Source organism: Plectropomus leopardus, chromosome 2 (genome assembly GCF_026936395.1).
Source record: "Plectropomus leopardus strain MGB_pleo_1.0 chromosome 2, ASM2693639v1, whole genome shotgun sequence".
NCBI classification, from domain to species: domain Eukaryota; kingdom Metazoa; phylum Chordata; class Actinopteri; order Perciformes; family Serranidae; genus Plectropomus; species Plectropomus leopardus.
Window position 1 is genome coordinate 13160588 of NC_142177.1, and position 27725 is coordinate 13188312.

The window sequence follows — 27725 nt, forward strand, 5'->3', positions numbered from 1 at the left end:
GTTTTGAGCATCGCTGTAACCTCCACTGTGACACTGTGTTTCTTGCCAAAAGTTAGATGAGGAGACTGATACCAATCTCATGGTTGTCACTGTAATAGATGGCAGAAGCAGCCAGCTATATATAGTCTATTTTCAGTATTGTTTATTTACTCTTTTTTGTGCTTATTTTAACATAGGCCAATTTTGGGCAATGTCTTGTTAAATTGCTCTTTATCTTGGCCCCATGTTTCTAAAAGAAAACAAACCAATTTGTTGAGGATTTAAAGAGTTAATTAGGGGAACATTTGAACATTCACTCATGCTGTTAACTATAGTTTTCAGTCTTATATAACTGCAACTCAACCTATGCCTTTGGCTTGCAACCAATTATAAGTGGTAAAAACATCACCATAATCCCCCAATAATGGGTCAAAGTCCACTGTACAAAAAGTAGTTGTACATCTGATAAAATAAAAGTCCTTATTTAAAAAAAAATCCTGCATATTTAGATAAACTAAAGATGTAAAAACAACCTAAACAACGGTAGCAGTGTTCAAAGCTGACATAGTTACTGAAGAGAGTTAACAAGATATATAGTTATATATGTAACAAGATATATAATTCAAATATAGTGCAGTAATTTAACTTAAACTGACACAAACATGTCTGTGAGATCCCTCCGCCTAATTGACTCTCACAGTGTGAGCCGCTGCACCTGTCACCACGCCGCTTCTCCCTCCGCCTCCGCTGGCCGCATCATCTCCTCCCGCAGAGCCGAGCGGAGCAGCAGCAGCAGCAGCAGCGTCTCTCCCCTCCAGCCCTCAGCTTTATGTCTGTAAGGGTTGCTCAGCACCGGCGGGGATATTTTACCGATGCTCTTCACCTAATGTGACACTTTTTATACAACTGCTTGAAACACCGGCTGAAGCAATGGGAGCCTTTGGGGTGATAATAGGGATTTTACAGTACGCGGGACTTTATATTCAACTTAACGCAGCTCTCAACGGCGGACGCGGCGAAGTGGATAATCACATCTCCGGGAATGGTAAGTTGTCTTATGCCTGTGTTTGTTGGTGGTAGAAGGAAGAAGCTCTATAATAATAATAATGCGATATTCACTCTTGAGGAGTGACTGTGTGATTTTTTATAGGCCTATCCCTTTTAAAGTTTAGTCTTGTTGATATAAAGATATACAATATTTCTTACTGTTGTCTGTGATATATGCCCACCCAAAAGTGGTACAATATAGTACAAGTCTGTGAAGCTTTTGTTTATTTTTTTTTTAATGGAAGAAAATACGACTTATTTAAGAACTTATCAAGAGATGGGCACAAGCCACTTTCGTACCCCACGTTTAAATTAGTTTCAACACCACAATTTTTTATTTATTTTTTGGACAAAATTAGGTACAACGCCTTAAAAAGCTTTTTAAATCTGTATGAACCTGTATCCAAGAGGCTGGTTAAGCATATAATTCAAACAGCTGCTGACCAAAATGTCTTCACGATTGTCTGTGTTTAGTTATTTATGCAGAAAATCCTCCATGTAAAAATAACAGCTTAAAATCTATGAGAAATGTTAAGATAACTACAACCTAAATTTCTGTGCAAAATAAACAGATTCCCATTGAAATAGTGACAAAATATCAGGAAATAAAAGACAAGCTTGGGCTATGATAACCTTGCTAAATTATATGCGTTATGGATCATGACTTTTATCATGGGATCAGAGCGGAAATTAAAAATAGCTGAAGGTTGATGAGCTGAGGCTGTACCTTCTGTAAAGAATAAGTTGCTAGTTACACTGCTTTCTTGTCTGTGCACTCATCCTGGAAAATGTGCAGCAAAAGTGAGTCATTTTCCAGTCCTACATTACAAAAAGGCCCAGCTGCATCAACTGTACTCATAAGATCACACCTGAACAGCTCCATTTATGCATCTAAAGAAATTTACTCTCACCTGAGCCATATTAGAGATTTGAACTTCCAAACATCCCTTCACAAACACTATTCTCTGACCCGAAGCTCCCAGAATCCTAATAATCCTAATAACCTAATAAGGAAAACAATAAATGCTTTTCATTCATGGTTCGCAGCAGCGGCAGACGGTAGAGAGCAGGACGCAGGAAACCTGAGGAAAGAGCGAGGGGGGATGACATGCAGCATAATAAGCTCCTGTCAAAAGCAGATTGTGAATATTGCGATTTCATGGTATGTGCCTCAGACAGTGAGGCTACAGGCATAAAAATACTATCTTCTATTACCACTATCTTACCTCTGGGTGCTGTATATGAAATAATACATCATAGTATGTATGTAAAAGTGTGTTCAGCACTAAAAACAAGTTCAAGTCAGTTGTTTGAGGGGAGACATGCACCATAAACCAACACCAGATCAGCAGTCCAAATGGCCACGGTGTTATCAGATTAATTAAATGTACAGCACAGGTTTGGTTGAATGTTTTAAGCTAATGGACATGGAAACTTTTGAGAAAATACAAGTCAAGGTGAACCACAAAAAACAACAACAAAAAAAAAAAAGCCAAGGGTATGTGCCTTCAGTGTTCTTGAGACAAATTACATCTCCTGAAGGCACCCAAAGGAGAGAGGGGATATATGCTGCACTATGTGCTTTTTATGGAGTTGGGTGAAGGCCCGCGATGCCCTGTTGCTGTACTGTAGCACCTTCACCATATTTTATATTCACAGCTCGATGCCTCTTGTTGGAACAAAATTCACAGCGTTAGGTTATTATTGTTAAACTCCTCTGGGGTTTGAACCACATACTGCCTGTGCACTTGACTTCTAGTAACTCTGATTTCTTTGGTGATTATGCACTTTGTTAGGCAATACATTAGTAATATTACTTTTCCAGAAAGAACCAATGTAATGAATTATTAATAACATGTCAGTAATAAATATTACAGTAATCCCCCAAAAAATAACTCTTTACAAACTTGCTTTTGTTGTTGCCTCCCTACTGCTTTAAAATCCTTCAATCAGTCACATCCCTGGATTCATTTTCATTATCGTCATGCTGTGCATGCATATCACCAAACAGCAAGCTAGTTTAGAGGATGACAAGTTTTGAAATGCTGGAAAGATTCCCGTTACTTTTAATTTTGTTGGAAGAAAAGATGACAAGACCACTGTTGTTCCATGTAGTAAGTCTAAGACTGTTTCCAAAAAAACCCCTCAATCTCTAACCAACAGCCCAACAATGTGAAGCTCCAGTGTGAAGCTACATGGAAAAACAACTGTGGACAGCAGGCTAGACGCAACAAAGAACTGATGAAGCTTATGGTGGGATTTGTTGTGGATGAAATGTGGCCTATCTCCATGATCGATTCTGATCCAGGGGCATCTTTTATCCTGAGTCTCAGCTGAGTTGGGCTACCACACTGGTTTGGACCAGTGCTATGCCAGGTCATCTATGATAACGTCCTAGTGATGTCAGTATCGCCAGCTGGAATCGAACCAGTTTATTTGACCAGATTCTGTGGTGTCATTCATCCCAAATCGGGAATAGCGGACGCAAAAAGATTTATTCCTTTCGGCATGCCTAGTTTGGGCAGATGCTGGGCCAGGTCATTTTGGCTTCCTGAGCAGTTTTGTGGTGGAGATATCTCTCTGTAACTGAAATGCAATATGAATTGTGTAACAAATTACTGTTGGCAGGGAGTAAAAATATTACTTTTCAAAAGCATAACAAGTAATGAGTATTAAATTTAATTTTTTGACTGACAAGCCCAATACTATCTATCCATCATGTGAAATTGCCTTTTATTATTTTGATCAGTCAGTGTCATTCACTGCTGATTAAACTCGAAATAGCTTGAAAACCTGCTGTAAGATAGTTTTATCTTTTAATTAAGGCAAGGAGGAACATATATAAATAATAATGAGAACTATCTGGATAAAAATGTATGTGAGGATTTAGATCTAATTAAACAAAAGTAAAGCCTGCTTCAAACTTCTAATTAATGTCTAATTATGTTTCTTAGACTTTCTTGACACCACTTATACAGTGTAAATGTCACTGCAAATCTCTTTCTGAGTATAAATTTTCAACACATAGTAGGTGTTTTGTTTTAATTTGTTTTGTTTGCTTATATTTAGACAACTTTATTATTAATGCTTTCATTTTCAGTCAGTACTATTGTTTTTAGTGTAGAACACCTTTTCTGTTACTTTTCTCAGTGTCAGCTCTTTTAAAAATAATAGACATTTTCACCTACCAGCAATCTTACCTTTCTCCAGAAGCTCCAAACATAGATTTACTGCTGTCTAATTAAATTGTGTGATAACCACTTCATCACAGTGTCTCACCAGTTGTCCCTCGAGCCCTCTCTGCTTAGCAAGTTAGCTTTAGCTCGATCGCGATAAACGAATGCAGCATACAGCCGTTCCAGATAGATTGACTGTCTTGGACAGGTTAGAAAATCAATTAGTAGCATTTCTCCCAAAGGGAGTTAATTAAAATTGGCTATAATCATTGTGTTCCTTCTCCCACTCCATGTCTCAGACTGGCTTTAAAGACGAAAATGCCTGAGGGTGTTGAGTCTTAACAAAAATGAAAACCCCTGTGGAAAAACAGCTGTTCAGGTTTTTAAAACCTAATCCAAAAAACCCAAAAATAAAAGCCGTCTATTTTCACTTTTGAACAACTGCAGCTCCAGCACCAGAAAATGAGTTGTGGTATCCTTTGTGGTTAAGTAATCCTCAGGAGATTTTTTTTTTCTTTCAATCGCACTCTTTGATAAATTGCCCAGGCAGAGGGGTAGCTGAGCCGTCATGTAGAGCAGAGAGGCTGGATGCACTGTTCTAGAGAGTGCTTGTTAGATTCAGCCCTGACTCATTTGTTTCAGATAAGTGCGTCTGGCTGGGGCTCAGTCAGCCCCTGCACCCCAGTTTCCACTTCAGTTAAAGTGTAGATTGAGTCACCTGTGACACAAAATCATATGTTTTGTGTGAAGCCAAACAACCAGGTTACGTGGATCAGTGCCTTCACCTCATTGTGGCCCACATGTGTCAGAGTATGACTCACCTGCCGTACAGGCTGAGTCTTGGCAGTAAAAAGGAAGAGTGAGCATTGTTTACATGAGGGTCATGTCGACACCGTATAACACAAAGTGATGATGATGCCACACCTGGTTTCCTCATCAATTCTGAACCCTTCATATCCAATGTGAGACAGTGTTAGTGCTCTTTGGCAGCGTTCATCCTGTTATCCATCGTAAGCGTACCACTTTCACAGTGTGGGGGCGTGTACCAATTCATTAGGCTTCCAAAGTGTCTGGGATTCTCTGCCAGTCCTCTGCTTGGTGTCCTTTTAATGAGGATGGCCAGCCCCGGCAGTTTGCATTGGCTTTCAATTTAATGGAGCTCTGGCTGTGCGAGGGGGGCCAACAGATTGTACAGTCATGCTGTCACAGCGGAGGCTGCTGGCGGAGGCTCGGTAGGAGAAAGCAGGAGAGTGAAAGGATGGTTGAAACAATGCTTACCTCGAGAGGATACCAGAGGCAGAAGTAAATTTTAACATGCCGCAACTTGAAGGGTCAACTGCTTCCTTTGGTGGCACAATAATCCTTGGTGTGATATAATTATTTATGGTATGACCCATGTTTTAAAAAAGTACGTCTGCTTCACTGAACTTTCTGTGGAATCAATGATAACATTTAATTTTCCCTGTAGCTTTGCTATATAAAAACAAAAGCAACCAACCAGTCTGGGGAAGCAGCAAATTTGTAGAAATACTTACAGAAAGTAATGCACCTCAATTTGTACATAACCCAGGTAATCATGAGCCAATAATTTGTACATAGCCTATGTAATCAGGAAGGCTGCAATCACATGACCAATGCTCTGAGGGGAGTAAAGATGGAAGAAGAATTTAAGACCAAAAATCTGTGTAAGGACGCAGGTTGGGGTGGTGGATGGGTCAAACAAATGCAGGACTTTTCCTCAGTGGACCATGTTTGGAACCGTGTGAAACCAAGTGAACCTAGAATTAATTTATGACACATTTTTGCCAAATTTCTTTTCCCAGACCTAACAAAAGTAACTTAACTTGCTTTAACCTCACCTTTGAAACTTTATGCTAAGTACATAATGTCTTTCGTGTGGCACTAATTTGTTGGATATCATACAAACATACCTTGTGAATTTACACAGTTGTTCCTTATTCTTTCAAAATGAATTGACATGAACAGTCTTAAAATAGAACATTGTGCTTCTCTTGGATACTATCTGAAGACTAACTAATTATGAAGTCAAGCCTTTGGTCACATTATAGCACACTGTCTATACATGGTCCAGCCATATATTAGGTTTTGACTTACTCTTGTTCAGATATGGAGGGGACGTGACCTCAATCCCCTGCGGTGATTATGCACTTACTAATAACGGCAGGATCAGCTCTTGAATTTATTCTGAAGCACTGGAGAGAAGTTAGCAGTGAGCCTGGAAAATTTAGTTTTGTGTGGACCTTTATCACCTCTAGCTGAGATGGCCAGCTCTGCTCAGTGAAATGAGCAGTGTTAATAAATGACTGACACAGAGGTCCTTCAATTGAGAGGATGGATAATACTGTACAGGACATTTCTGATGAGGTCCTGGTTGAATAAACTCACTTAGACCCATTTAAAGAAATATATGTTAAAGGGACAATTCACCTCAAAATCAAAAATTGCATATTTTTCTTCTTGCCTGTAGTCCTATTTTTCAGTCGAGATTGATTGGTGTGATCATTGGAGCCATCAGTTGTAGAGATGTCTGCCTTCTCTTGAATATAAAGAAGCTAAGTGGCATTCGACTTGTGGTGCTCAAAGTGGCAAAAATATACATTACAAAAACTCAACAGCAATGTCTCTTTCCATAAATCATGACACAACTGTTTTCTCTCTCTAACAAACCTAACCGCTTCACATCGCAGAAGGAAGCGTACATCTGCTGCTGGCTCACTTGAGCTAGCTAACATAACAGCTCAGCCAAGGATAGCTGGCGCTACTGTTTACATCTTTCCCATGAGCCTCTTGTCAGTGAGTAGATGCATGCTTCCCTCTGCACTGTGATAAATTTTGCATGTGTAGTTGAGAAGAAAAAAAAATTTCCTACATGAAACTGCTCACAACAAGGCTTGCAGATTATCTTCAGTAACTGGGCCATGATGTCTGGAGAGAGACATTACTGTTGAATTTTCTCTTTTTTGGGGGGGGGCGCCTTGAGCACCACAAGCCGAGTGCCATCTAGTTCCACAATATTTGAGAGACATCAGACATCTCTACAGCCATATCTCAAACATTGGGCAACTCACACCAAAACAATCTTGATGGATACACAGCACAACAGATCAGAGGAAACACACGTTTTTCTGTTTTTGGGTGACCTGTCCCTTTGAGGTTACATTTTAAAACATTCCTTAAACCACAGTGACACTGCTTCACCTTTCATTTAACTTTATCTCACATTCAAACAACACATAATTTCTAGCAGAGTGCTCTAAGCACTTGGTACTCAACTGTCGTGTCTCATGAAAACATACACACCATCACTTAAAGGTTCTTCAGGGCAACATATTCAAACACAACATAATGTTGCCTTTCATCCCCAGAGAGTCCAGATGGAGTACAATGTGCATTCTAGAAAATGGCTCCGGTATGTGTTTTCAACAACACATGCTACTTTGTGTTACCACACACTGGGAGGAAATTCAGAAATAGCCTCTGAGTCTTGTGTCCCAAGGGCCATAAAAAATTCACTCTGGAGTACCGGCAGCAACAGGCAGACAGCTGCTTGCTTGATTACCGCCTCCATTCTTATTTCATTATTTTACCTTCCACCTTGAATGGAGGCTGAAGGTCTCGCAGCAAGCAATTATTTCCCCAAGGAGACTCCTGTCTGTTTGCCCTGCCGCTGATTCTGAACCAAATACAGCATTATTGACTTTCTGGCAAATTCCAAGGGTGCCTATGTTTATCTGTGTTATTATGTTTTTCCACATTTTGTAAAAGGCTGTCACTTGTACAAGCAACTGCTATACAGAAATCTGTTGGCACACTAAGTCAGGGTGTATTCAAAACTGCAGGTTTATACCAATTTTTGGCTGCAAGTAGTAAATAAATAAGAATACATAAACTTAATAAAACTGACTTAATCCGGCAGTAAACTAATATCTTTTTAATGATACTGAGTGAAAACTATAGTCTCTAAACCAATATAACTGGCTGTAACCCCTGAAGGTTTTTCCCATTATCTCTAACTAGACATAACTTCATTCTCTAGTTGGTTATCTGCATGCAAGCTTTTTAAGATCAAGATGGATATATGCAGCAGGTCTCTTTATTACAGGAGCTCCTTGTTGTTTCATCCACCATTCCCTTGGGGCTCCCCTGATTATTAAAGCCATTCATCAAGTTAGTGAAAACCCTCTTCCGAAGGAATTCTGTTCACAGGCTATTTACATTCACCTTGGTGGAAAGTTACGATGTTAAGCTGGATTTTTATGTCTTGGTATTTACTGTGTCTGATTTCTTCTCAATGAATCATTCCTTCTCTTCAGTGCCCTGCAGATGCGACTCAAATGGAAGCATTGAGTTAATGACCCTGATTTTACTAGCTGTCCCCTTAAGGTGGCAACTTTTCAGGTGAAAAATGTTTGCACTTAACCTAGAAAAGGATTTTTCGACAATTCTTTCGGCTGCCAGGGCTTCATCCCAAATGCCTCTATTTGTCTCATTCTTATAATACTTTTACACGACTGTGAGATGTGCGCCGACAGTCTCATATTCCCTCATTTCAGACATGGTGATATAAACATGTTACATTGCTTGCATTTTCTCCTTTAAAAGCAGAAAAATATTTACCACAATGCTCTGTCTTTGCTAGAGGAGCATTTGATGAAACACTATAGATTTCAAATACTGGAATGTTGTTGTTAGAACACTGCCCATATTTATTGTCTGTCCTATTTGTTTTTTCTTTTTGTTTTGTTTTTTGTTTTGGGGTTTTTTGCCTCTGCAAACAAGTACATTTTAATGGTAGAATCAATTCTGACCATGCTCTTTTTCAGTGTCTTTGGTGCCTTGGTATTTGACAAGTTACCATTACTGTATGGCAATTTTAAGTCTGCAAACCGATTGACAGAGCATTTTACAACACCTGCAGCTCTTTATAAATGTTACAGGTTTATTTGGTTGAATTTAGGTTTTGACGTGGAGTGATCAAAATTCAGTGTCAGGACGTCTATTGCCAACGTCAATTTGACGTAAAATATTGAAAAAATGGCACTGATGTTTGTTGGTTTTAAGTTGTGTTGTCAGGTAACCAAAATCCAATGTCTTCCAAACATCTCATGTCACCATCATCTTGACGTTATATAACAACATTTAGTTGTATGGCATGGATAACAAAACCCAATGTCTGCAAAACATCATAATGTTAATGTCCACACAACTTAAAATTTAATGTCATTAGACATTTAAAGTACAGTCAGCTCGATTTTCAATCCAACCAAAATTTAATGTCTGATAAGAGGCCATCACCTTTCTGACATCATATTAACGTCTGGTGCCAGAGGTGTTATTTCTCCATACCATAGAGTTTAATTGTTGTCCAAAACTGTTAAAAGCATTTAAGTGAGCCACAGTATTCTAGTACAATGACCACAAGTATGGTAATTTAAGTCACTCCTACAAATACTGTTCTGGTGCTGTATATACACTAAATGTGTGTAAATCCACAGCGTAAGTAGTTCAAAATAAATGCTCTATTTACTCTGGTTTGTGTAAAGTTTGCTAAAAACTACAGGGCCCAGCTGAATTAGGTTTTTTCATCTTACTTAAAGAATGGAACTACATAATCAATTAAAATTAATGTCTTAAGTAGGAACAACTGGACTTAAAAGTGTTGAGAGATGGACTAACACACTGTTGGTTTTGCTGTTTTCATGAGACATTTTCAAAGTAAGAAAAAAAGGATAACATAAGCCACATCCTTTAATGGTATGGCAAAGAAAAACAGAAGCATGCACAGTTGGTAACAAGCTTACCCTGCAAGCTTGTCTCTCTGGCTCTCTCACTCACAGACGAGCACACACACATGGACCAGCAAAGATACGGGTGTCACACTTGCTTCTCGTCCATGTTAATAAGCCCTCTGTAATTTAGTCATCCCCAAACAGCTCAAGCTCCCTCCAAAGCAGAGAGGGAGATGGAGAGAGAGAGAGAGAGAGAGAGAGAGAGAGAGAGAGGATCGATGGATTGACCTCACACTGGCACTCAGGCTGGATTTATCCCTCTCATTTTGCCTTGGACCTGAAGTGAGAAAATATTTAAGAGTGGTCTCTTTTGGGCTGGAGCAGTGTACACGCATTTGTTTATATATTTATGTCCTCCACCGTGTTGCTTTCTTTCATTATTTTTTCCCCTTTTCATTTTTAATGAGTCTTTGGTGAATAGCGAGCAGCTGCCTCTGTGTTCTTGTGGCCTCGCTTCTATCATTGCTCTCTGAGCAATATAGTTAAAAATGCCAAGGAGGACCATTTTAAAAATGCATGTACTGTACTTGCATCTTGAAACAAGGGTCCCCTGCCTCTACTAGAAGGCGGTTTTGACAAGACCGCCTTTATGAGAATCTATACTTAGAAAAGGCCAAGCCAAGCAAAGTCTTTCTGTGCCAGCTATATAAGCAATATAAATGAGACAACCCAGTGTGCTTGAGATTTCCCTGGAAGTCAATATTCACATCAGAAGTGTGTGTTTTCACTCTTTTCACAGCCAGCTTGGGGCCGTGAAAAGTTACTATTGGCTTCAGCTTTTGTGTTGATATAGCATTCCACCAAGGTTGTAGGATTGATTTCCTGACGCTCCCGTGATTAAAGTCAGGAAACAGTTGGATGTCTGCAGAGCAGGCTTGTCAGGCCTAACGTCGGCACAGCACTCACCGGGAGACGGTCTGGTTGTCAACAAGCCATGTTTCACAAGCAGGTAGAAGAGGGCACCTGCATAGCAAACTGAAGCCAATTTGACAACTGTCAGATCGATAAAGCCAAGAGAAGGTGGTTTGGGCACAGCATGATATGGTATTGCTAATGATTTAGGATGTATACAGAGACCTCTAGGAGTGTATCTGTCATAACTGTCATTGTGCATTTGAATTATTGTCCTCCAATCAAAGGATAAAGCTGAACTGTGATCAACAAAATAATCTTTGTTATTGTCACAGTCGGTCTTTTCCTCCTTTCTTGCCACAGTCCCTATTCCCCTACTTTCCATTTTCCATCCATCCAGTGTCCGAAATTAAGTTTTTCACCCACTGGCCAAGATGTCTGGTAGATAAAAAAAAAATCCACTGGCCATGCAGTTTTTTTACTGGCCAAAACAATAAATTGCCTTCTTTTCTCCACATATACATGTGTTTCAATACATTTCATTGAGATAATAATGTATTATGATGAATGCAAACTTAACAAGAAGCCAGAGCAACATCAGAATCTATATAGCTAGCTTATACAGTTATACTGCTCATCTCCTCATCCTTAACGTGTGAATAAGAAAGGTAAGCAGTGATGCAGTTTATTTGTGTAAGGCTTTTATTGTGATAGGTAAGAACAGAAAAAAGTGGAGCTAATGCTCTGTCACTGACTATGTGGGAGGCAATAAAGAGTTTGCTGTCTTATTGCAAACTATGGGGCCTGCTTGTTTTTATTTCCCGATCTCCGTATGTATGCGTGCAACACTAGTTAGCAGCAGCAGACCGGCAACAATTCAAAGTTTAGTGGATCAACTGATGTCCCGTACAGTAAATGGTGCAACAGAACTATTATCCAAGATTACCCCTATTTTCACCTGACAGCCTCACCTATCTACTAACCTGTTCCCACATTATAAGCCCTACAGTTACCTGACCTTCCCTGTCTACCCTATCATGTGTTCCTTCCTCTCCTCATTAGTCCTGCATGTCACGGTCCTAATCAGTTTCCAGAGGCCCTCACACTTTTTGTTTAAGACGATCTAATGTATAGCTTTAAGTTGTAGCAACCTTTCTTTGTTTTCACATGTCAAAATTTATGAGCATGTGGTTTTCTAGGTTTGGGGTTTTTAGTGTTACTTTGTTGCATTTATTCAGTTAGTCATGTTTCCTAATTTATTTTGTAGGTTTACTCTTTATGTGTCATGTCTGGTTTTACTTCCTGCCTCTGTGATTGTCTGCCCACTTTGATTAGTTTCACCTGTCCCTCACTCTTTCTGCAGTCTTCTCACCTGTTCTCACTTCAGCAGTTAGTGTTTTCCTACTTAAACCTGCCGAGTTCTTTTGTTCTTTGTCAGTTTGTTGTCATTTTTGGTTCAAGCCTTCTATCTGCTCTCCAAGACTGTGACACTGCAGTACATATACCAGCCCCTGATCTCCAGTCAGTTGCCACATTGCACTATAAAGGGGAGTGAATTTAAATAGCAGATGAAGGAGGACTAAAATGCAGACAGTTGAGGCTCATTTCAGTGATTAATAAACAAAAGAAGAGCTACAGAAGCTTAAAGTAGAAAGTCCAGAAGTTTTATTTAGTCCGTGGGATAGCAGGAATGGAGCAGGGGAAAGTACAGGCAGCATCTGAGTCTGTTTCAGGTTTAAGTGCAGATGGCTTGAAAACATATTGAGGCACATGGCAACTTGGAAGCTGAAAAAACTGCAGACTGATGGGAAGCATGGGAACAGGTGTGTAGATTGGTGCTTCAGTCATATGGTGAGGAAAGGAAGGAACGTTGTCTTGTGGGTGAAAAGAAAGACGGCCCATAGAGAACAGGGGATGTTACTGGAGAGGAGGGACAGAGAGAGACACTGTTTCACACCTGTGTGTGACATTTCTGATTCTGACTCATTACATCACTTTGTTATTTTGAATTAATTGTCCATAATGTGACACTTTAAAAGCTACCACTTTGTGTTGTGTTTTAGGTGATGAATATCACAAGTGATTTTTCAGATTCATTTTTAGCTCATGAAGTACAGGCTATAGTTTGCAAACACTTTTACACTACAGTGAGTGACAGGTACTGAGTCTTAGGCACTACAGCTCATGAATATGGAACAGACAGACATGACAGAAGAACATCCTGCTCAGAGGAGGTGTGAGAAGATGGTGGTTATGTGCAAGGGTGAGATGAAATTTAGTGAAATTAGTCACTATAAGATGCACAATTTGAATACAGCTTTAACTTGAGAGTCACATATAACGTTTTTGATAAAGCTGGGTTGTACTGCCTAAGTTTTGTGAGATATTTTCAGGTGAGCTGCTGATGGATTTTGACTCTGTTATGTATAGTAAATATGAAAGTTTCATGAGAGATTAAGGAAAACAACTTCATTGTACTTGCTGTGGGACACTAGAAAGTTTGTTGTTTTTTTTGTCAGAAAATGTGCGCACTTGAGAAAAATATGAACAGACACAACCCCTAAAAGCCTGCAGACCACCCCTAACATGTTGAGCAATGCAGCACACCACAGATGGAGTATTATTTGCAAAGCATACAGTAACATCTCGCAAATTTGGCTTTTGATCCTTCTTTTTTTTGTGTGTCTTTTTCTGTATCTGCGATTTGCCTTTTGTTCCTGACAGTGGTAATGAGGCCGTTGCCCTTCACTGGAAACAAATCAGTGAACAAAATGAGTTATACGATGAACTCAAAGAGAATAAAAAAACAATAATGTCATCTTCATGATGAAAGAAAGAAAGGAGAAGGCAGAGTTTGTGAAACTGCAGATTTTTTTTTAACACTTTCAGCATATAATGTGGGGAGTCAGTCATACATTTTTTCTTTGTTTAATTTTCTGTCCTCCATCTTGTGAAATAGTTCATAACTTTGATCTTTTTTAGAGTTGCTGTAATTTCCTGTGTTTTGCTTGTGTGGATGGGAGACATGACTGTACTGTGTGTGTGTGTGTGTGTGTGTGAGTGAGAGAGAGAGAGAGAGAGAGAGAGAGAGAGATGCTGCAAAATGATAATTAGAGACACTCTCACTCTGCCTCACATCTATTACTTTCACATATAGGGACACAATGCATTATGGCTTGGATACAAAATGCAACAGAAACACACTACAGCCCCATTATGGTTTATATGTGACATGCATTTCAAATCAGCACAGCTCCGTTTACACACATGCACTGACTGTATGCTGACTAAAAGCCAGAGGGCACCACACACAGTGAGACACACTCTCACAGGGTAAGTCTCCTAGGATGCTGAACACCTGCCAGAGCCAGTGGGCAAGGCTCCAGGAGATGTAGTGAGCTACTCTGAGAATTGGAAGCATCTCTTTATGCCACACACCAGAGAGCCAACAGACACAGATTGCCCACTCAGCGAGAGAACCACAGAGAGGAGGAGAAAGTGTGGAGGGGAACTGTATTAAAGGAGGAAGGAAGGTGAGAGTACTGAAGAGGCTCGAGGAGCAGAAGGAACCTCTAATAGGTAGAAAGTTAGAATGAAAGGGCAATAGAAAAGGGAAAGAGAAGAATAGAAACGTAGTGTCAACAACAAGAGGGGAGATTTGTGGGAGATGTTACTAGCTGGAGAGAGAGAGAGAGCTAAGAAAGGATTAAACAAGAGAAAGAAAGGGGTGGAAAATTGAGAAAAATGTTGCGTTTGCAGAATTGGGGTCTTATTGGTTGGCTGGGGAAATGGGAAAGTGCAGGAATTACCTTGCAGCAATAAGCCTGTCGGTCTCTATAGCTCTGGACTCCCGAGTGTATTTTTCGGACTTCCCATGCAGCTGTCTCCTTGACTTGACTTTGACTTCAGACATTGTGGTTTCAAATGGCTGTGGAGACTGAGTGAGTGTCATTAGGCTAATTCTTCACCAGTTCTCCTTTACAACCAGAGTATACTTTGATTGTAAGTTGTAGAGAATTACTTGCATTTCTTACATTTGAAAAGGTATCAAGAATTAATTTTTTAATTGAAGAATTAATGTTTTTGTGTCTAAGTGACAAATGGAAACATCAGTTTTTAAAATTGGTCCAGCGTGACCATTGCAGACAGCAGCGATAAAATATTGCAATGTTACCACTCAGGGCATGTTCACAATGTCAATTTACATCCACTTGAAGTGCTTGTTTTTGCCACTGGCCGGCTCAAATTACTGTTATAATAAGTGTCTGACAACATTAGGGAAATACAGAGATAGATTGTTTTGTTAAAGAATAAGATAATTTTTGTTTAACCAGATTCAGTCCCGAAGTAGCTTTTGCCAAACCCATCAGACTGTTTAAATAAACAGTAATTTTAGCGTGTAATGCCACCCATATCTGGGTTAATTAAGGGTTTATTTCAAGCGAGCATAGACTGGTTTCAAAAATTGCTGTTTCCATTAGTCACTCACAAAATATAAGGTCCATGTTGAAAAATACCAAACTTGCCCTTTAAGTCTATAAAATTAAGAAGGATAGAAACAGCCAATAATGTGTAAGAATAATGCTTCTATGATATGAACCAAACACGAGTGGCATCGTCTAAGTTGTTGTAAAACTGTAATCAACAAATGTAACCATTGTAACTTAAAGTTTACAATGATTATGGTTTTAACACATTTTCCACTCAAAATTCTTGGTAATTTTTGAAAAAGTGGGCCCTCGCTGATAATTTATTAATCTTTTTTACTGATCAAACAATTAAGTAATAAGATATCATTTCAAAATTACATTACTTTAGTTAATTAAGATGATGTTTTTCTACTTTGTTTCAAAATCATTCTTTGCACGCTCTCTTGTTTTTATTTTATACAGTGTGTGTCCCACAAAGATCTTTTTGTGTGTGGGAACACAGCCTGTTCAAAGTGACAGATGCTGCTGTCTGTGCTGTGCCGCTAGCTGTTGATACTGTATCTTGAGGACCAAGAAAAAAAAAATGTCAGCCCCTGCATCGAATACTAAGAAAACTCAGAAGATTGAAAAGCCACCCTGTGTTGTTTTGTCATATATTTTATACACAGTGAAGTTCTCTGCTATTCCAGGCTTCGGCTCTGGCACCATATGTTCAAAACACATTATTTCAAGACACTGTGATAAGTTTTGTCATACCCTCTGTGCTCTTCATCATGCAAACCTGAGAGAGGGGGTGCCAGTCTTGAATAATAAGATATAGGAGACGAAAAATGGCAGAAATAATAAAAAATATGCAGATTTTCTTTTTGTTATTCATACAGCACTTCTTAAAGTAGGCTTACTGTGCTTTTTCAAACGAAAGTTAATACTGTTACAGAAAAAAAGAATCACTGACAAGAAACCATGAAGAAAATGTCCTTTTTCAGAAACATGTTTTGAGGCACAAATGCATCAAATACATATTTTACCTCAACTTTGCTCCCTTCAGGATATTTTTTTCAATTTTCGTTCTTTGTCCTATCAGAGTGAAAGAAATTTGTGGCAAGCGATTGATTGAGACATTTATCTTTGCCGTCACTAAGTATTGATTTAGCCTCACAACAAAATTATAAAATTCAAGAAATAATTTGCAGCTTAAAAATTGCAACACACGCTAAGTAGCTATTTCTGAAATAACTGAGCTCCCCTGGCATTTATATACATTTATAGATTAAAAAGTTTATAGTTCTGGTAACATTACAGCTTCATTTCTGAATCCTTTAACTTTAGAATAATCACCAGAGCTTTTCCTCAGATGCTATTTCTGAATCTCTTGGACTTGCTCAGTTCAGATTTGGGTTGCTTTGTTATCCTGAAAGATTTTGCTGCCATCAGGAAAGACATGCATCATCAGATGAAAGTGAATCATTATGCCAGCTGTGATTACAGTCAACAATGGCACTGAAGGAACAGTTAGCGCTACAGGAAATTGTCCCAGAAAATATGTCCCACTGTGCAGCAGAACCACAAGACATCGGTGCAGGAGCATTTAATGTTTGTGTCTCCTTCTGCTTCACACAGAGCTGCACCAACATCAGAACTCTAGCTCAGAAAAACCTCTATTTGGATGCTTCGGTATCTTGTTATCTAGCTTGTTTTGTCTGTTTTCATATCGGTCTTAGCATGTAGTATAAGTTTGACAGTTTGAAATTAAGAACCAAACAAGAAACCCTAGCAATATGCACTTTTAAAACAGCTATGATTTTAAACATCTAGATAACTGGACTAAAAATTATATATCCTATTTCATCTTAGGCACTATGCCTCCAGTCATCCCTGTCATCCTCTATTTTTGTATATCTAACAAAAAATGAAAAAAGATTAATATATGAAAGCTGTCTTAAGAATTAACCTTTTAGAAATGCAGTGTTTTAAATGAAACTTTTTAAAATCATTTTTAAATGTCATAAATACCTTATCTTTAAATGTTAGGTCCACAATTTTTTTTCTCATAACAATCAAATGTTAATGTATGTCAATACTATATATATACAATGCCAAATGTTTATTATATGTGACCAAAGTTTTAAATAATGAGGTAAATGTGTGAGACAAACTGACGTTGGCTTGTGATGAATTTCTGTATATGGTCATCTGCTCCAAATACGCTACTGCAAGTATTAATATAAATTGCAACATGTAGTTATATGCCTGCGATGGTCTGGCGAACTGTCCAGGGTGTACCCCGCCTTCTGCCCGATGACAGCTGGGATTGGCTCCAGCCCCCCCACGACCCTTACGAGGACAAGCGGTTGCAGAAAATGACTGACTGATGACTAGTTATATGCCAGCATCAGGAAAACATGTAATCTTGGTTCCTGATGTTAAGATTTTGCTATTTTTAATTTACGCCATATATTTATATTTTAGTCAAACTGCGTTTTCAAAAAAGAAGAATGAATTTTAACACACACAAAAAAAAACTCTTTTCCCCCCTTTAGTTTTCACTTTGATCACAGTTTTGTATTGTTACATAAAATAGCTTCAAGCCATGTGTTTTATACGCTATCGCTTCCGGCCATGTGTTGTATAGCACACCTCATGATCTGCTTGTAGCTGACAGCAACCATAGGGAGAAAGTATGTTCTCTGCACTGATATCTGTCAGCATTTTAATAAAGCCTCGCACTGTGAGATGGTGATGGAACAGGATTGAGGAGGTAGACTGAGTTTGACTGAAATGTATCTTTATCTCACCTGTTATTTTTAATCTTAGGAGAATTTGCATAATAGAGGAGAGCTGGAGAGAAAAGTAAAAGAACGAGTTATTCTCAAGTGGCTAGAATATGCTCTTATTCCATCAAGTCTGTGCATACATAATGGTCCTGCAGGCTGCCATGACAAAACACACATACAGGAATTTAACACCTTACATAATGTGGGAGACATTCCAAGGACTTAAATCTACATATGGGAACATTTTATTTTTGGGCCTAGCCAGCTTGTTTATCCTCCAGCTGAAGAATAAAACATATGCACATGTATTGGATGCTGTTGTAACTTTTGATTGATGACTCAGTAGCTTGTCAAGGAAGTAAATGTGTTTATTTGTAGTCTGTTGGAGCAATACTGGGAGAATATTAATAAAACCCCTGACCTTTGTTGGCAAAAAATGTCGTTGTACATACACTAACTCCATTAACTTGTTTACTATATAACGTAAATGTCGCTGTCACACTGTGCATCCCGCGGAGCCCAAGCAGACTTTAAACTTTGTATGGAAAACAAAGCGATTAAACAGCAAAATCTGATTCGACTGGCATGATTCTGTGTCGGGCACAGCCCTAAATATCTAGGTTTCAAAAAACAGGTGCTCTTTGGGTCTAAGGACAAATATGACCAAAGAAAGAGGGAGAGGTTAGACTTTTTGGTTATGACAGAAGTCAATGCGTGCGTGTGTATTTAGTTGCTCTGATTTAAAGCTCTTTTCCTCACTTTTCCATCTATCTTTCCCAGCTCTTTCTTCTCAACACAGTTGCCTTTGTTCACTTCTGCCCCTGTCCTTCTTTTCTCTCTTTTCCTCTCCTTCCTTTTCCTCTACATTTCTTGGCCCCTGTACGGCTCCATCCCTCCTGTACGTCTCTGTCTGACAAATGAGGCCGCTGCCAGGCCGCAAGCAGCAGTGCATCAAGGGCACGGCTCCGAGGGCCCAGTCGCTCAAACGACACCAAAGCCCTCTCCACCGTTCCTCTATACTCAGCCTCTCTCCTCATCTCTCCTGTTCATCCCTGGATCAGCTGTGCACAGGAGCCCAGTGAATGTCAATTACAGATACAGTGACTGACTTCTGCTTTTGCTCAGCTGCTCTAAATGTTCTCAGTTTTTTGTTTGGTCTCTTTGAATGGGGATTATACTGTAGATGAGAGGTAGAATTTTACCTGAAGATAGCAAAGACAGATTATTCTCTCATCACACTTCATGTACAATGATGGGCTGAAGTTTTTCTCTTATTTTTACCTGTTTTTTTAAAATTTATTTATGTTTTATGTGTGCCTTTAATGAGTGCTCATAATTTTAATTTTGTATAAAATGTATTTATGTTTATGTTAAGTGTGAAATCAGAGGGTGCTTTTAATGGGTTGCTGATGCGTTTGGGAGATTTTTAGTTGAAGCAGAAAGCCTCAGAATAAATGCTTGGACTAATACATATTCATCACACTGTTTCAATAAAATAGGATGTACAGAAATATTTTTTGTTCTCATCAGAGAATTGCTGTTGACGTTTTTTTACGTAGTGTCAAACAAATGTATCTCAGTTTACAACAACTTCAACTCTGCGGTAATTTGTATTTTTATATTAACAATTAATCAGCTGACAATGTTAAACTCACAGATAATTATTAACCAACTCTGCAATACCTTCAGCACTATGAATCATTTTAGCATCTTTCAACTCAGTGTTTTGGTTTTACGTCCACAGCTTTACTGTTTTGGTTCAGTCTCACAGCTCTAATTGAACCAGATTTCAGTAGTAGCCGGTAACTGTTTTTACCAGAAAAGGCGTGATAAACCCATGCCACACTATCCGCCCAGCACCATGCAGATGAAAGAAAAAGATATCAATAAGCTGGTGAACATAGTGGAGCATGTTGGAGCTGAGGAACAGTGAGTATTCTCATGACGTGGTGGAGACCAAACCAGAGTGAAAAAGAGAGTGAAAAATAAACTTATGATGCACTGTGTCTCTTGACTGACTAGATAAGCAACTGCATGTTAGTACTTTCGGCATATCAACTCAATAAAGTGATGTCAATGCTGTGTTTACCAAAGTGGACAAAAGCATAGTTAATGCAGCTCCATGACATACTAACACTATGCAGCTGCTGCAGCAGCACTCTTATTCCTGTAATATTTCTTAAATATGTTCATATAAAATCATTGCAATCAATGAGACAGAGAGAGGGTGTGAGAGATGAATGTGTGAGATGAGGAGGAAGTGAGTATTAGGTGGGTGTGAAAAAAGGCTCAGTGTGGTGTGATGTACATTTAATCAATGCACATCTCCTTGGATGGTTTATGTAAACCATACTTTCATTGTACAGTAAATTAACTATATTATAATAAGATTGGTCAATACTATATACGATTATTGCCTGCACAACATTAAACTGACTATAATGAGATTACACTTTATGCTATATAACTTTAGTGAGGTGTTTGTATTGATTCTACGTGTAGCTGTTGCTTGGAGAAAAGAGCAAAGCAACAAAGTCATTTTTGACTTATGTCTGAGTTAAGCATCTATGTTAAATGTATTATTTTGATTTTATATGAAGTGGTTACGCATAACTTTTTAATCTTAGCTCATTAAATTCTTGGCTGCAGTAGTCAAGTTAAATTTGTAGTGAGAGTGAGAGGTTTATAAAGAAAAACAAAATTTGTCCCTACAGTTACATGTTTAATTCATTTTTACAGTTTTAAGTGCAATGTGTTTATACATAGTGAGCAGAGCAGAAGGTGCATTCGGGTCAGTTGATGTCTCCATTTTGCTTGAGCTTCTATAGACTGGGAGGATTACACAGTGTCCCCCCACACACATACTGCATGCTGAGTCAGATGGTATGTGATGGAAAATGTGGTGTTATGTTGAATTATTGACCATTACTGGGAGCCAACCCAGAGAAAATGATGTTCTCTGTGTAGGTGGTATTACAGTATGTGCGTGGGATTGAAGTGTTATGACACTTCCAAATTAGTATATCGGTACAATGTTCAACACAGGCTGCTGTACCGTTGACAGAGGGATTATATAATGTTCTTGAACCTTGAGTTTGCTATACAGTATCTGGAAAAACGTACAGAACTGTTGCAGATAATTGATTATGCAGGATGGATCTTACCCAAAAATGGCGACCAAGTAATGTGAGCAATTCTTTCATCTTATAATTAGCACTGGTTCGTGAGTCGATGCCTTCTCTCTGAATTTCTCATTGCTATATTTACTTGGCTACCAACACCTTGTACCTGTGTGTCACAGTTTTTCTCTCGCTGAAGTGTGATGCAGCTGAGTTGCCAGTAAAATGTTGTCACTGAGCTCCGTGAGAAATGAAAATCTTGAGGAATTGTTTTTCTGCCATTTTAAGGACGTCTTATGCCCATCATTTTCCATAATCTGTTGTTGGTTTTTTTTGTCTTGCAGCTCTCTTTACAGAGGTGCCACACGACATCACGACGCAGAGCGGTGAGGATGTAGAGATGGCGTGTTCCTTCCGTGGAGCAGGCTCTCCCTCCTACTCCCTGGAGATCCAGTGGTGGTACATCAAGGACCACAGAGACTGGCAAGAGAAACCTACACAGATCACTAATAATGTAAGATGCAAGGAAAAATAGGTTTTTCATGATATATTTTTAATGTGCTAGCAACTAGCTAGCAATTGAGCAGAGTTAACTAAAATCATTGACTCAACTTTTGAAACTGATTAGTTTTGGCCAAAGGAGTAACTGCTCATAATTGGAATACAAACTTGACCAGTGGTGCAACAAAAAAAGTTTTGATGGGGGGTGATTGGATGGGGGTGGCACACCAAAACAAAAAAAAAGCCATTTGAATAAATTGAAGAATTTGAGTATGCTGGTTAAAACATTGCAAATATGACAATTAAGGAATCACATACTGATATACTTTGGTATCTCATTTTACAGTTATTATTACTAATTATCCCATGTGCATAGACTATTAGCCTACAGCCTACAGCAGTATTTTGGATTCAACAACAATCCTCCAAGACAAACAAGACAAATATACAGCTTCAATTTGAAAGAGTACATTGAATATAAGTAAGACAGCATGGGAACAAGCCTTCTTAAGTTTAGGGGAGACTCGTGGGTACCCATAGAACCCATCTTCATTCAGATATCTTTAGGTGAGAGTTCATGGGACCCCTTTGAAAATGGCCACGCCAGTTGTTCTCTCTCCCAAATGTAGGCTCACTTTGGAGCATTATTTAGCCCACTTCCCAACAAGCCACGCTGACGTGGTTGGCACCAATCAATGGCCTTAGGTTATTCAGCTTCACAAGATACAGATGTGGTATCTGTATCTCGTACTGGCTTAAACAGCGAGTGTTCCACAGCCTCTTGAAATAGTAATGTCGCCCCCCCCCTTACTCTCCCTTAGAGGCACAACTGAACTTAGCAGCTTAAATATTGACAATTCAATTGTATGAACAAAAATAGTAATCATTTTTCAAATAGTTGTGTTAAATAATAGTTTCTGATGCATTCATCAGAACATACTCTGGATGGTGTAGATGAAGGGGTGCTTGAGCTTACCTAATAGGACTGCAGAGATATGAATAGATAGTTGGGACCCGTTGTATTAGTGCTGGCCTCTGTAAGACATGCATGACAAAGATACCAAGACATACAGGTGCACATGGACAAAACAAAAACATAAATTATATTTTCATGACTTCATAATTACACAATTTCAGGTTGCATATGTACTTATATACTGTATACACTGAGTAGAGGGGGGAAAAGGGGGAATGTAACAAGCTCGGCATGTATCCTTCATCTGCCAGGCCTTCTGCAAGTGACTAACATATTACATGTTTAATATGTTAATAACCAACTCATTTTTTGTGTGTGTTGTCAGTGTTCTTAAAAAATCAATTTTAGTTTTTATCTTATTAAACAACAGATTGTGTGAAGAAACCCAAACTGAACTTCTTTTCTGTGTCATTAAGAGCCTTGTGGTTAGTGCTTATAAGCAGCCGAGCATAACATAATCTACGATGGAGCTATTTTTGCATGCATGTTTTTTTATTTTTATTTTATTTTATTCAGTAACCCATATTCGTTCTTCAAGGTGAAGCAGAGTTACAAAGTCTGTTTTCTGTTTTTTGCAGTTCACTTTATTCGGCCAGAGGTGCCCAGACTGAACCTAAAGCTCACTGTATATCAGGGAGAGGGAAATGCACTATTAGCCACGGCAGAAACCCTCTGGCATGGAAACGAAGGGATAATTGCTGATTAGCATTTGCCAGCACTAGGGGAACAGGTTGACTCTCTCCCATCATGGGAGAACTCAGGCTCCCCTGTTGTGCCTCTAGACACTATAATTGGCACTGAGAAAGAAATAGATTTTCAAAATCTCTGCCTGCTCCATGCATAATTCATACCTATGCCCAAAAGAATACCTCTGTGCCTCTGCATACACATTCACACACACTCTGCTGCTCAGAGGCTTACGTGCTCAGTGCTGTAGAGTGTGTGCTCATACAAGCTTTTAAACATGTATAAGCATGCCTGCCCACGCACACAAACATACATAAAGCTCAACCACCGCGGAAAATGATAACTACAAAAAAGCTTTGTTCAAAAAAGACTGCTGAAAACATCAATAGTGTTTGTCCACTGCAATGTTTCACTGTTGTAAGTCCATGAAATGAGCCTGTTTTAGCATGAGATGTTTTTAGAAATGTGTTGCCTCGATCAGCCTTCCGTTGCTAATGCATCATCCGTATTTCTGTACAGGTTGTACCCCTGGAGGAAACTTCCAAAGATGCCACCAAAATTAGTGTGAGTTTGATCTTGCATCAGCTGTCAACAACCACAAAGCAAAAACACTATCAAAGAAAGCAAGCAGAATTTTTCATTAAGATGAATATTAAAGACATCCAGGGTTTGGCAAGATATATTTATACTATCCATTCAAGGATATGTGCTTCTTTTACTCTTAATTACAATTAAAGCTCGTGTGGAGAACTTATACATATGAATGAATGTGTATTGTTTACACAGCACTGATAAAGCCATCACATCGCTGAATTTCACAATATAAAGGAGTTGTGGAGTCTGGTGCCTGGGGCAACTTAATATTTCTTGCCTTTAATGTTTTCAGAAACATATTTACTGTACCATTTAGCTGTTTAAGTCCGGACACACCAAACTTATATAGCATATAGCAGCAACAAAGCCGACTGATGCATTGCTTCATGTCGCCTGCGTTTCAGAGAGAAAGTTGCACACAAACACACACTATTCATAAAAGGAAACTGTGTTGATGCTAGTTAGCCAGTTAACACATTAACACGACAATCCAATGTAAAAAAAAGAAAATCTAGCATATTTACCAGCAGCTCCACAGTCTAACTGGCAGTGAACAAAGACACAAACCATCAGGAAACATTTCTGCTAAAGAGTGCAATGGCTAAAAACATAATTTTACTTTATATAACAAATGTATGCCAGTCTAACTGCCTCTTGACTTTGAGCCCTACTTTGCTCACCACTGTTTCTGGCCTTGTGTGCTGAGCTAAACTGCCAGTCTGAGTGGTTTCATTCTCAGATGGCCTCCGCTTTCTTCAATGCCAATTCATGCTGATTTGGTGGGGAAAAAAGCTGCTGAGGGCCAATGGTGCAGGACATACCGCAGTAACTAAGGTGACCAAAGGCCCAACATTGATGTTGGGTGTGTCAGGGCCTGAAAATGAGAAAGTTGCTCACAAACTTTCTCATTTTATATCAAAACAGTACACAAAAATACATTTTCTCAAAACATTTCGAAACGTTATTTTAGTGAAAGTAACCATAGCTGCTGTAAGCTCAGAAAAAAAAAAAAAACTTGAAGAGCACACTCCCGGGGGCCAGAGAGACGCATCAAGCTCGGCTGCAAACACACCTCACAAGCATGCATCGACATTGTTTGTGTAATTACTCTCACTGCCGGAGGGGGGAGACAAACGTTCCACATTCCAGCTTTAAAGGGTTTAGATTAATGTCGAACATGTTTTACTGTATGTTTACATCATCAAGATTCAGTGTTGGGCTAGTTACTTTCAAAATGTAATACATTACATATTACCAGTTACCTTCATTTGTATGTGATGTTACATTACAATATTACTCTCTGTGTAGAGTGATACGTTATACTACTTTTATGTTACTTTTTAAAAAAAAATGTCAAAAATACGACTAGGCATTGTAAAACAGAAGATGGTCATGTTGTCTAAGCACAGAGTGACAAGTTTATTGCAGTTCATTAACGCACAAATCCAGTAGAGGGCGATATTGCTCAGCCCTGGCAGAAGTGGTGTGGTGAGGGTGAAAAATGAAAAATGAAAACACTTTGTTTTGGGTGATAATAGTTTATGTAGTGTAATTTTATAACCCTAAATCCTGTTTTGTTTGCATGTAGTTACTTTTGTAACACATTACCTCAACAATGACAAGAATATGTCATGTTTGTTCCACATCAGGTGGTAAAAGTGGCTGGCAGCAACATCTCCCACAAGCTCCGTCTCTCCAATGTCAAGCCATCAGACGAGGGCACGTACGAGTGTCGTGTCATTGACTTCAGCGGCACCGTGGCTCAGCGACATCGTGTTCGCGCCTACCTCCACGTGGAGCCTGAAAGAAGTCAGGGGTCAGAAGACGTCAAGCTGCAGGAGCCAGGGCAGCGGTCACACCCCCACCACCAGACTGAGGGCAGGGAGCTGAAGAAGCGATCAGCTGGCAGCACCACTGACTGTAATGAGAGCTGTGTGCTTTAGAGTGGGCAGTGTGCCCGTCTGTCTGCATGTTCATGACTTATCTCTAAAGAGGGACTGTCATCAACACACACACACGTCATCACAGAGTCAAGGCGTCAGACCGGACCCTTTGTGTTTGTTCTTTAATATTGCTGTTTGGATGCCAATGCTGTTGAATGCCAATAAAGGGCACGGTTTTACTGACTGTACATACGATTGTGTTCCTTTTGTTGCTTTGTTATTTGTCTCTGTGCTTTTTCCTATTGCATTAAGTTTGTGTTAATGTGACAGTAAGGCTGTAATCACAGAGAGCTTTTGTTATTTTGTCTGAGCAGGACTCATTCAGTGTCCGAGCACCCAGAACTTCTCCTCACAAAGTTACAGTAAAGGGCAGTGGAGAGTCAAAATTATCATGGATATCATTAATAACAAACATATACAAACAGACAGACCAATTCCTTTGCAATGTGCCAGCTCTGCCATCTTTTACCAAAACATGTGCCAGAAGCTGCAGTATTTCAGTGTAAATGCTTTCTAAGGAGTAAAGAATAAATTAAGCTTCTTTTTTACTTTATCTGAGAACGTTTCAATGTGCATTAATGTCATTTATGTACCCTTTGTTTAAACATTCAGTATTTAGCTTTCTAAATCATGACTAGAATGTAAATGTATGCCTTCATCACATCAAGATAATATATCAATTCTTATGTATATTCACACTTGGCACCGTAGACTTTTACTGATATCATTCAAATAAAGTTTTCTCTGTGCTACTTAACCAAATGACTCAAGAAACATAACTACTGTGTTAATTACTCCAAACTTTAGTCACCATTTTCTCAACGACAGTATAACTTTTTGAATTATTATGGAGTTTGTCATTTGAATTACGTTCTTCCCTTGACCGTGTTTGTTCTAAGTGCTGCTGTTTGGTATCTGTTCTGTTAAATACATTCATTTGAAATTACTTTGGTCTTTTTTTCTGTGATTGCGATAGTGTTGTACAAACGTGCTTTACTTTTCCTTACAGGACTTCTCTTCTATTGTATAACTGACGCCCCCTGACTAAGTGATATATTTAATGGATATTCATATTATACTTAATGTATAACAATAACAGCACATAAAAACTGATCAAATGTTAAATGAACCCAAGTAGTGAATGCAATAACTGCAGGAAGTTTGCTTAAAATGAACGATTTGAATAACGTTAGAGACGCTTTCTTCACAGAAATGAATGAAATGCTAAGGTACAGGTCCACTGTATGTTTATTTTTAAATTTTCTAATAGCCCTTAAAAGCAACAAAGCTGTGTGGTAATGTATTTTCTACTTTCACTCCACTATACCTTCTGTTAAAAATGATAACAGTTGAACAGTTGTGAACTGTGCCACATGCCTTTTACAGCAGCTCCCCAGCCTCGTTTTAAACACTTGCAAGAACAATTTGTGGCCAAAAGAGGGCAGCAGTTCCCTTAACTTTTGGAAAACAAATCAGCACATCCAAACATGTAGGTCCAGTGTACTGAAGGTAGAAATGTATTATCTTAAAAATTTGGTGATTTTTTTGCAAGAAGAGAAGAAGCTGACTTAGAGGTGAAAATGTGCTTAAAATGAATAAAATATGTTGTTACTATTCCCATATCCATGGTGGAATGTAGTGAAACACTACTTGCTGGATGTCGATACTCTGATTCTGCTACTGAACTATTTAGTTGAACTTGACCTCTTCAGTAAAGATATTCATGATTGAAGTAACTTCACTAAGACACCAGGTGACAATTGCTGTAGGTAGAATGTGCAAATGGTAGGTTGTTGCACAAAGTGAAAAGTGACCTCTGCTATATCATCTGTGCTGT

The 27725-nt window shown here is 38.9% G+C and overlaps 1 protein-coding gene across 2 annotated transcripts; it reads left to right on the plus strand.

Moving 5' to 3' along the window:
* The first annotated feature begins 736 nt into the window (after window positions 1-736).
* vstm2lb (V-set and transmembrane domain containing 2 like b) lies at window positions 737-27500 on the plus strand. Of its 2 annotated transcripts, none has more exons than XM_042511310.2 (4): window positions 737-1024; window positions 21532-21701; window positions 23871-23915; window positions 25595-27498. In XM_042511310.2, exons 1-4 carry the CDS (start codon window positions 910-912, stop codon window positions 25886-25888), a joined length of 624 nt encoding a protein of 207 aa, XP_042367244.2. In that variant the 5' UTR covers window positions 737-909; the 3' UTR covers window positions 25889-27498. The 2 variants fall into 2 exon arrangements, with proteins under 2 accessions (XP_042367244.2, XP_087941734.1); XM_088085608.1 differs by lacking the exon at window positions 737-1024 and adding an exon at window positions 12321-12687 and having other exon boundaries at window positions 25595-27500.
* The last annotated feature ends 225 nt before the right edge of the window (window positions 27501-27725 follow it).

Bases quoted from the DNA above. Each gene is read 5' to 3' on its own strand.
- vstm2lb (XM_042511310.2), top strand. From the start codon at position 910: ATGGGAGCCTTTGGGGTGATAATAGGGATTTTACAGTACGCGGGACTT. The intron at 1,025-21,531 runs GTAAGTTGTCTT...TTTGTCTTGCAG, and splicing joins TAATCACATCTCCGGGAATG to CTCTCTTTACAGAGGTGCCA. The intron at 23,916-25,594 runs GTGAGTTTGATC...GTTCCACATCAG, and splicing joins AAGATGCCACCAAAATTAGT to GTGGTAAAAGTGGCTGGCAG.